Below are 10,171 nucleotides of genomic sequence, written 5' to 3'. Positions count from 1 at the left end.
ACCCCACGTCCCTTCACGTCCCCCAATCCTCATAGAGACCCCACGTCCCGTCATGCCTCCAACCGCCCTGAAGACCCCCCATCCCCTCATGCCCCCAAGCTCTGACAGAGACCCCGCATCCCATCGCATCCCCAAACCCTTCTAGAGACTCCCCATAACCCCTCCCCACACCACTCCAAACCCTCCCCCATCCTCACCAACAACTCCAAGCTCTGCCCTGCTCCATCCCATAAGCTTTATAAGGAGCCCCAGGTGCTTCTGACCCCTCCCAGTAATTAACACCAGGTTGCACCTGCTCCCTAACGAGCTCCAAGCCCGAGGGTCGCTTTTGCCCAAAGACATTTGGCTTTGTTCATTCGCACCCAGCACACTCGTTGTGCTGTTGGTGGGGTTTGGTCTCCCTGGTCCCCATCCCGCAGCAGCTCTGTGGTCCTCACGCTCCCAGCCACGTGCGGGGCCACGCGGGCACCAAAATAGAGCCACGTTACACAACGGGGCGTTGGGAAACAGAAATGGCTGGCAGGTGGTTTGAGTTAAAAACAGAAAAAAAGAAAGGAAATCTCCAACCCCCAACTTGGACCGACGCCGCTGGGGCTCGTGCCTCTTCTGACGCTCCGACAGGCACTGCCAAATGCTTCGTCCCCCCATCAGTCTGTGCCTTCCATCCAACCCCCCCCTGCCTCCCCAGGGGCACTTTCTCCCCTTTTGGACCCAACCCACCCCCTGGGCTGAGCTGGGAGGAGGCTGTGGGGGGGAAGCAGGGGCTGCCCGTGGGGGTTCCTCTCCGTCTCTATCAGCCAATGCGTGGCCAACGCAGCGTTGGTTCCTCCTCATCTGTCTGGGGGGGCTTGAGGGGGGTGGTGAGGCTATAAAGCAGCACATCCCAGTGCCTTGCCCTCACCCATCCTGCCCGGATCGCTGTGCTCCAGCTCTTGGTGAGTCACTTTGCCCACGGTTCTCTGGCCACCCCTCAGATGCTGTTAACCCCCCCCCCTACAAGCACCGGAGGCTGCGTTCCCCTCTGCCAGCTGCTGCCCCCCTCCCTCCCTGCTGCTTCCTTCATCATTGCTTTTTATGGGGTTGCTCACCCGGTGCCACCCGGCCCCGCTGCTTGGGGGAATGGGAGGACGTGGTGATGCACGGGTGTGACAACGCACCGGGTTCTGCCTTCAGCTGCCATCAGTGCCCCCAGACCCCCAGTGTCTCCATGTCGTGCCCCCTGGAGCAGGCGCTGGCCGTGATGGTCTCCACCTTCCACAAATACTCGGGGAAGGAAGGGGACAAGTTCAAGCTGAGCAAAGCGGAGCTGAAGGAGCTGCTCACCAGGGAGCTGCCCAGCTTCATCAGCGTGAGTGCGGTGGGGGGGGACACGGGGCTGGGGGTCCTTTGGAGACCCTCGGTGCCACCTTTCCATCCCCATGCTCAGAAACGCACGGATGAAGCCGGATTCCAGAAGCTGATGAACAACCTGGACAGCAACAGGGACAGCGAGGTGGACTTCCACGAGTACGCCACGTTCCTGGCCTGCGTGGCTGTGATGTGCAACGACTTCTTCCAGGAGTACCCCGATAAAACGCCGCGCAAGAAGTGAGCAGGGGGGGTCAGCCGGGCTGCGTCACCCCTCGCTGCAATCTGAACGCTCTTCCAATAAAGATTGCTCCAAAGCCAGTCTGCTGTGTGAGCTGCAAGCGGGGTTCTTGTATGGGGTCAGTGTGCTGTCCTGCATGGGAAGTCTCCATTTCCCCTCCACGTGCGCTTGGCAGGTGCTGGAAGGTGACTCAGAACAAAAAGGGGGGATTTAGGGTCTGGGTTTTGAGGCTAGACTTTGGGGTTGGACTTTGAGGCTGGAGTTTGAGGCTGGACTTTGGGGTCTGGACTTTTGGGGTTGGACTTTGGAGTTGGACTTTTGGATCCGGGCTTTTTGGGTCTGGACTTGGGGCTGTGTGGGTGCCCATTCCCATGCACAGGAGTCACCCGCAGGCTTGAGTCAGCCCCATCCCCTTGAGTCAGCCCCGCCGGCAGCGCCCTGCCCCGCTTCTCCTGGTTGGGAGATCTCAGGGATCAACGGCTCCGATGGCACCACGATAACGGGGACGGCGAGCAACTTCCAGCCCTGGTGATGAAGCAATCACTGACCCCACAGCCGGGACCGCAGCCCCACTTTGGCGATGCCAATGGGAGCCGGTGGGATGCGCTCAGTGTATGGGGCTGGGGGCTGTCCCTCTCCCACTGCTCCGTGGGGCACCCAGGACCCACCCCCTATCGCAGTGAACCCCTGGGAGCGGCGTTTCGGTTGTGTTCACGCCCGGGGTGGGGTTATGGCGTGCAGAGGAGTGGCTTCACCTCACCGCTGCACCCATCCAACCCTGGCCCCCCCCCCCGGGGATGGGAGGACTCAGCCACGGCTATAAATGCACGGAGGAGCTGCGCACCACAGCCCTCCCTTCCCCGCTCCCGGATCCTGCCCTGCTCCAGCGGTAAGTTTCCCTTTCCTCCTTCCCATTCCCTTTTCACCAAACCCTTGCGGCAGTTCCGGGGCTCTGTGCTGCTCTCCAGATGTGCAGAGTGTCCAGATGTGGGGAACCCCGAAGGAAGCCAACATCTTCCCCGTGTCCTTTCCCATCTCGGGGCTGGCGAGGCGATGTGGACCGGAGACCTCAAGAAGGCTTCTTCCCATCCGCCCCACTCGTGCCCCCCTCCACCCCCCATCCCAGCCCCCAGCAGCTCCCACAGCCCCGTGGCTGCGTGCGGAGGCGGCGGGCACCGTGCCCTATGAGTCAGCACAGCCACGGCCCTGATCTGTGCAACGCCCTGGGATGGGGGGGGGACGACACACGGAGCAGCCCCCCACCTTTGGAGCTGTGCTGAGCTGGGGCCTGAGGAGCTGCCCCCCCCGCACCGGGCTGGGGGGGGGGGGGGGGGGTGGGGGGCTGTGGAGGGGGGGCTGAGGGTTTGGGAGAGTTGGATTAGGGGTTCAGTGGATGCTGAGCTCTGCCCTGGTTCACAGCCCAACTCACAGCCATGGCAGCCCCTCTGGACCAAGCCATCGGGCTCCTGGTGGCCACTTTCCACAAGTATTCGGGCAAGGAGGGTGACAAGAACAGCCTGAGCAAGGGCGAGCTGAAGGAGCTGATCCAGAAGGAGCTGACCATCGGGCCGGTGAGTGCCCCGCAGCGATGCCAACACTGCTGCACCCACCCGGAAAACAGGCATGGGATGGGCAGGGTGGGAGGTGACACGAGGCGTGACGTCACCTGGGGGGGGGGTGGCACAGCCCTGCCCCCCACACCTGCCCTTATGGGACGCAATGTGAACACCCGTGCTTTGCTAGCAGGGATGTGGGTTGGGGATGTGCTCGTGGCTGGGTCCCTCGGTGCCCCCCAGCTGTGGTCCCCCTTTCTGGGTAAGCATGGAGTCACATCCCCCCCTTGGCACCCCGATTTTTAACGGCTCTGTGCTCTCTGGGGCTGCAGAAACTGAAGGATGCGGAGATCGCGGGGCTGATGGAGGACCTGGACCGCAACAAAGACCAGGAAGTGAACTTCCAGGAATACGTCACTTTCCTGGGTGCCTTGGCCATGATCTACAACGAGGCCCTGTTGCAGTACAAGTAGGGCTGAGCCCCCCCCCTCCCAACGGCCTCTAAGGGGTCCAATAAAACTTTTTGTAAAGATTTGCAGCTGTGTTTTGTGGTCGTTGTTGAACTTCAGAGCAATTAAAGCCTGGCAGATCAGTGGAGCAGCTGAACGCGGCTGCGCTGTGTTCACATCGCAGGGGTGGGGGCACACTCTGTCCCCCCCCCTGTGAGCCCTCAGACCTTTTGGGACCGGACTTGGGATTTTTTTGCATCAGAACTGGCACGATGCATGAAGAGCATCCCGCCCTGTTGGCCCTGCTCGTGCCCTGCGCCCAGCCCTGCTGTATCCCCACCTCCATTCCATCCCCATGGCGCTGGGACAGCAGCACTCAGCAAAGCAGCAGCGCAGTGGGCAGCAGAGGGCAGCCAGGGGCTCACTGTGGGCGCGTGTGTGCATGCATGTGTCCCTTCTCACCTGCCCCCCTTCTCATCTGCCCCATGGGACGTGTGTGTCTTCTCCCACCCCCACGTGGCACAGCCGTGTCCCTTCGCACCTCCCCACGTGGCACATCGGTGTCCCTTTGCACCTTTCCAATGGTGCCTCCGTGTCACATCCCCATGCTGGCGCGTGCGTGCCCCTGCATCCTGCCCAGACAGACACACAATTATCACCACCTATTGCAAGACCTGCTGCTCTATCCCCACAGGGATAGAGGCCAGCAGGGACCCCCTCTCAGGGAGGTGCACCCATCCTGCTCCTCGTACAGACCGCTCTTTGTTTCACCGTTTTGCAATGCCTGCTCCTCCTGGAACCAGTTCCTCGTGCTCCTGGGGGGGGAGGTGTGATGAGGAGCGGTTTCACCACCTCTGTCCTTCCCATCTCCAAAAATCCCTAATGGGCATCGCAGGTTTTCTGCACTCCCAGGAGCACGGATGGGGCAAAGGGCTTCGGCACTGCTGGGGGGGGCTGCCCCAGGGGGTTCACCCCTCCAACACACGAAGCATTCTGCTCCCAGCCCCACAGTTGGGATCCTGTGGGGTCTTCATGAGTGGTGACACTGCCGTGACCCCATTAGGAGTGGCTGGCAGCGATTGCCAACGCCAATGCCAACAGTTGCTGTCATCAGGCAGCAATCACTGCTGCTGGGAAGTGCTGTCTGGGAGGCTTCCAGCACTCAGCAGGACTCAATCTGCAGCCGTTTGCCAGCTGCTGGGCCGGCTGCTTGGTGACTGACATGGGATGCTGACTGCTGACTGGTGGGATGCATCCCCCAGCAGCCCCGGGCGGGGGGCAACCATCCCCATCCAGAGCCAAGCATAAGGGCAGACCCCACATTCCCCTTGAACCACATCTGCAGTGGCAAAAACCACCATCACCCCATGGAGACCCTCACCCACAGCACCCCACATGCTCCAGGAAAATCCCACTTTCTTCATCTCCACCGGGAACCCCAAATGGGGAACCCCCTGTAGCAACACAGACCTGCTCTGCTGGCTCTCTGCAAGAGTCTCTTTTGGCGTTTCCTTGTTTTGCCCTAACGAGTTTGGTGCGTCCCTCCCTTGTTAATGCCGGCAGCGGTCGGTTCCTGGAGCTGGGCATGATCTGCCTCCTGGGCGTGCTGCGGTGGCCTTGCACAATTCCTGGGGTTACCGTCCCAAAGTTATTCGAGGGTGTCGCAGATCGTAGCTGAGGGAGAGTATAAAAGAGCCCTCGCTGCACCGCACAGCCACCGCCGCTGCCGCTGCTCTCCTGCTCACATCGCTGTCGGAGGAACCCCACGACCATCATTTGGTGAGTGGTTACCCCCAGGAGGAGCTCCTGGAGGGCTCTGCCTCTTCTGTAACGCTTGACTGCTTTTGTTTTCCCAGTGAGATGAAAACCGACCTGGAGCTCGCGTTGGAATGCGCCATCAACATCTACCACCGCTACGCCATCCGGAACCCAATGGATGATTACCTGAGCCGGAATGAATTTGCCATGCTGCTGAAGGAGAACGCCAAGCCCTTCCTCACCGACACCGTGCCGGTGCGCTGCGCTGCTCAGCATCCTTCTGTCTGTGGGAGCTCCATGGGTGGTGCTCTCCTGGGGCACGGGAGGGCTGAGACTCTCTGAAGGGGATGGGGGGGTTGATGGGGTTCTCCTGAACTGGGCCATGGACCATCCCCGGAGTGGGGTCAGTGATGGAGGTGATGGGAAGTGGGGAGCGCCGGGATGGAGCTGTGGGGCTGAGGGGGACCCCATGCCCTGACTCGTTTTGTCCTCCCGCAGCCCAACACGACTGCTGATGAGTACATCAAGCAGCTCTTTGCCAAATCTGACAGCAACCACGACGGCCGCTTGAAGTTCACCGAGTTCCTCACCACGCTCAGCCTCGTGGCCATCGATGCCCACAACCGGTCCCACAAGAAGCCTGGGGACCACGGCCATGACCATGGACATGGCCACGATCACGGACATGGCCACAGCCACGGCCACGGCCACGGTCCCCACCACTAAGGCCTTTCCTGCGGAGCTGTGCTCCTCCAGCAGCAGCATCTCCCCCGTCTGCCCATGAGCACACGACCAAGGCTGCTCTCTCTGCTTCTGCCTGTGACACTGAAATAAATTGTCTTTCTCTGTGCACCAAATATACCTGTGCTGTGTCCTGTGGTCTGGGGGGGTGTGGGGGGACATGCACCAGCCCAGCCTGCAGCCATGGAGGTCACACGCAGACAGCATGTGGCAGCAATGAGACGTGGGGACACGGGAAGAGGGAATGGGACAGGGCATCCCCATCCATCCTGCTGTTCCCTGGGGGGGGGGGGGGAGAAGAGCTGCACATGGCTCGTGCTGGGCTGCTTCATGTGGCTGTGTCCTGCAGCGCCCACATCCCAGCAGGTCCCCACCAGCTCCCTGAGCCCCTTGCACAGCAGTGTTTGCACCCCACACCTCAGCACTGGGTGTCCTGGGCAGCCCCTCCTGCCCCTGTATGGTATCTCTGGATGCTGCTGAGACCCAGCTCAGCTGGTAACCCTGAGGTGGAGGTGATGCTTTTGCAACCCACGAAGCAACCAGCAGTTTCCTGCAAGCCACAGTGTGGCAGAGGGGCAACAAGTGATGCAGAGGGGCTCTGGGGATGCAGTGCTGCACGATGCAGCCTCGTGCTTTTGTCAGTGCAGGGCGGCAGCTCCTTGGAGTCCAGCAGTTCCCTGTGCCACTGCCCGCTCATGGGGGACCTGATCCAAAAGCAGGATGGAGCTGTGCATTTGTGTGCAGCCATGCATGGAGAGGGGAACCTCAGGCTTGGGGGGGGGGGGGAAGACTTGGCAGCACCAAGTTGGGGAAGGAAACGTGGGCCGAGTGGTTGTTTGCACCCAGGGACGCCAGTCGTCGCTCTCCGACGCTGCAATTCAGCCATTGGGGAGCAGCTCTTGTTCCCCAGTTGGGTGCTGTCCCCTTCCAGGATGTCACTGCAGGTTTGGGGAGCATCACTGGGGTGGGTGGGAGCGGAGGACCTGTGGCCCTGCCCTGAGGGGACACAGCGAACACCGCCCAGCTGACTGCTGGCGATGACAGGTGGGGAATGAGGATGCGATTAGGGACTGCCGAGAAGCCCTAATGACAGAAGGAAGAGAAAGAAACAATAAAGTGAGTCAGGGATACCAGAATAAAAATCATGCAACAGATCTGGTTGCTGCTCCCGGCTGCGAGAAGCGCCCTCCGAAAGCACCCTTTGTTTTTGTGTCCCCACCTCTTCCCAGAACCTCCTGTCTAATTTTTACATCTTCTCATTATCTTCATCCTTTCAGAACCTGCTGCTGTTGCAAAACCTCCAGTTGAAGCTCAGGGCAGTACAGACCATGACCCCGGATTTCTTTTTCCCCTTCCTTGAGCTCAGTTTCTTCCAAAGAACACGAGGGCGCCGGCGACGTGAAAGCAGCGAATAATGGAAAATCACCTGGAAACCCAACCGTCGAATGAAGATAACGCTTCCATCTTTGCTTGTGTTCAACCAGTTGATAATGCAGAAAACACGGGGCCTGCATCTGTGCTAAAAACACGTCTGCAACACTCTGAACATCCCACCTTTCTGCTGCGTCGGTGCGGCAGAGGACGGAACGCTCAGCACGTCGCCAAACCCGCAGCTTCGGCGCATCGGCTCGGCGGGCTCCGCATTTCTGTCCGACGTTTCCCCATTCTTTGTCCTGACGTGGGGGTGGCAGGACAGCATTTCTGAAGCCCGGTGGGTGCAACCAGGAACCGAGATGGGGACAGACGCACAAGTCCCACCTCGCAATTTCCACGTGTGGGAAATGCTAATTCAAGCTGTTGCTTGCACCAGGTGTGTCACTGCCTCTGATGAAAGAGATCCCGGGGTGCATATAAAGGGCCACCTGGGTGCTGGGATCACTACAACAGACCCGTCCTCTGCAAACCTCCTCGCAGACAAGGGTGAGTGGCATTGGAAAGATTCCTGCAGCAGACAGGGGGGATGAGGGTGAAGATTTTCTGTATCACTTTGTATCGCGCCTGTGTTGTTCCAGAGCCACGTTTCCCCCTTTGGGGTGGTGGGTTAATATCACTTAATGGCATTTCTGTGCCACTGTTAGCAGGGATGGAGATGTTTCTGCTTTGGGGTGGCACTTGCTGAGAGCAGCACAACCTGGGGGTGCCTGGCAGCAAGGTGTGGGGTGCTCGGCTTTGTCCCCTGATGGCCCCAAGCTCTGTCTGCAGGTATCCCACCATGTCCACGCACACCACCGCCTCACAACCCAAGGATCAGCAATTCCCAGGGAACTGCACTCTGGAAAAAGCCCTGGAAGCCATCGTGAACATCTTCCACCAGTACAGCATCCGTGAGGGTCAGCTGGACCTCCTCAACTTCAGTGACTTCCAGACACTGCTGACTGAGCAGGCACCCAACTTCCTGAGTGTCTGCGTGAGTGCCCTGGGGAGGGGGGCAAAGCTGAGCTGGTCCTGGGGGTGCATCGGTGGGAATGGGGTGAAAACATCCCTGAAGGGCTGTGGTCCATCAGACCCAGGCACTGTGGGACCACCCATGCTCATAGAATGGCTTAGGTTGGATCCACTGCAGAATGCCTCGTGTTGGAAGGGTCCTGAAAGATCCTAGGACTGTAGAATGCCTTGTGTTGGAAGGGTCCTGAAAGGTCCTAGGACCATAGAATGCCTTGTGTTGGAAGGGTCCTGAAAGATCCTAGGACATAGAATGCCTTGTGTTGGAAGGGTCCTGAAAGGTCCTAGGACCATAGAATGCCTTGGGTTGGAAGGGTCCTGAAAGATCCTAGGACCATAGAATGCCTTGGGTTGGAAGGGTCCTGAAAGATCCTAGGACTGTAGAATGCCTTGGGTTGGAAGGGTCCTGAAAGATCCTAGAACAATGGAACTGTTGGGTTGGAAGGGACCTCACAGCCTCCCCAAGCCCACCCTTGTTACGAGCTGAGTGCCCCCCCAGGGTCCCATCCAAGACTATGGGCACCTGCAGGGATGGGACACCCACAGTCCCACATAAGGCAAGACCCATCCTCCTTGGAAATAGAAGATCCCAATAATCCCACATCCTCCAAAAGCTTCTCAGCAATGAAAGGAACAGGTTTGGGGTGGTGCCCACAGCCTGGGGAGGTGCACTGACCCACACCCTGTCCCCCCTGCAGGGCAGAAACCGTCCTGGGTACCTGCAGAAGCTCTTTGAGGAGACGGATCTGAATAAGGACAAGGAGCTGACGTTTGAGGAGTTCACCATCGTCCTGGCCAAGGTGACCGACGACGCGCACCGCATCATCCATAAGGATGACAGATGTAAGCCAGACAGCAACTGAGCCACCCCACACCGTGGAGCCGGGCCCCGAGGAAGGACCCGAAGGGGTTTGCATGTAGGAATGGGGCTCTGGCTGCATCTTGCCCACTTGGGTCACCCATAAGATAATAAAGCATCGCCTGAACCTCCCTGAGTCCTTCCTATCTATGCGCTCCCTTCTCAGGGTTGGGGGAGCGGGGATCATTTGTGGGTGAAGTGTTTGCCCGAGTGAAGGACCCCAAAAACCCGTGAAGGAAGGGGCTTGTGACGGCTGTGGTGGGTGGGCACCAGCTGGGTCACTCACTGTCTGCCCAAGGAAAAGCCAGTGTGAATCCAGGGGAGAAAAAAACAAAGACACACAGAATGCATAAGAGCACATTCTGTACACACAGCTTCCGCTCCACGGGAAAGTCAGAGATTTTAGATTTTATCTCTGCTGGAGCAACACAGGGCACAGCACCGGGGGCATCTCTGGTCCAGCCCCCTGCCCACCAGTGACCCCCAGAGAGGTTCGCCAACCCCGGAAGCATCTGGAGATCTCTGAGGAGGAGAATCCACCACCTCCCTGGGCAGCCCATCCCAGTGCTCTGTCACCACGGGATGAAGGAGCGCTTCGCACAGCTCACGCCAACCCCTGTGTCTCAATTTGCCTCCTGTCCTGGCTCTGGGCGCTGCTGGGAAGATGCTGGTGATGCTTGGGGTTAAGGTTAAGGTTAAGGTTAAGATTAGAGCCAGGGGGTTCAGGGTTAGGGTTAATGTTAGGGTTAAGATTTAGGCTGGGGGGTTCAGGGCAGCAGCT

The 10,171-nt window shown here is 59.3% G+C and overlaps 4 protein-coding genes across 4 annotated transcripts; all 4 read left to right on the top strand.

Moving 5' to 3' along the window:
* Positions 1–901: 901 nt before the first annotated feature.
* On the top strand, positions 902–1,668 carry LOC122170254 (protein S100-A4-like). The gene is made up of 3 exons (XM_042836956.1): positions 902–935; positions 1,174–1,348; positions 1,427–1,668. The coding sequence occupies exons 2-3, from the start codon at positions 1,208–1,210 to the stop codon at positions 1,589–1,591; spliced, it is 306 nt and encodes a 101-aa protein (XP_042692890.1). The 5' UTR covers positions 902–935; positions 1,174–1,207; the 3' UTR covers positions 1,592–1,668.
* A 703-nt stretch (positions 1,669–2,371) lies between these two features.
* Positions 2,372–3,673, top strand: LOC122170255 (protein S100-A6). The gene is made up of 3 exons (XM_042836957.1): positions 2,372–2,477; positions 3,008–3,159; positions 3,474–3,673. Exons 2-3 carry the CDS (start codon positions 3,022–3,024, stop codon positions 3,612–3,614), a joined length of 279 nt encoding a protein of 92 aa, XP_042692891.1. The 5' UTR covers positions 2,372–2,477; positions 3,008–3,021; the 3' UTR covers positions 3,615–3,673.
* Positions 3,674–5,450: 1,777 nt separating this feature from the next.
* Positions 5,451–6,074, top strand: LOC122170244 (protein S100-A9-like). Its single transcript, XM_042836939.1, has 2 exons — positions 5,451–5,603; positions 5,847–6,074. Exons 1-2 carry the CDS (start codon positions 5,451–5,453, stop codon positions 6,072–6,074), a joined length of 381 nt encoding a protein of 126 aa, XP_042692873.1.
* A 2,227-nt stretch (positions 6,075–8,301) lies between these two features.
* On the top strand, positions 8,302–9,394 carry LOC122170229 (protein S100-A12-like). Its single transcript, XM_042836926.1, has 2 exons — positions 8,302–8,496; positions 9,230–9,394. The coding sequence occupies exons 1-2, from the start codon at positions 8,302–8,304 to the stop codon at positions 9,392–9,394; spliced, it is 360 nt and encodes a 119-aa protein (XP_042692860.1).
* The last annotated feature ends 777 nt before the right edge of the window (positions 9,395–10,171 follow it).

Source organism: Centrocercus urophasianus, unplaced genomic scaffold (genome assembly GCF_019232065.1).
Source record: "Centrocercus urophasianus isolate 14NV4802_14NV808 unplaced genomic scaffold, USGS_Curo_1.0 seq_65, whole genome shotgun sequence".
Classification (NCBI taxonomy): domain Eukaryota; kingdom Metazoa; phylum Chordata; class Aves; order Galliformes; family Phasianidae; genus Centrocercus; species Centrocercus urophasianus.
This window is presented reverse-complemented; position numbering and strand designations above follow the sequence as displayed.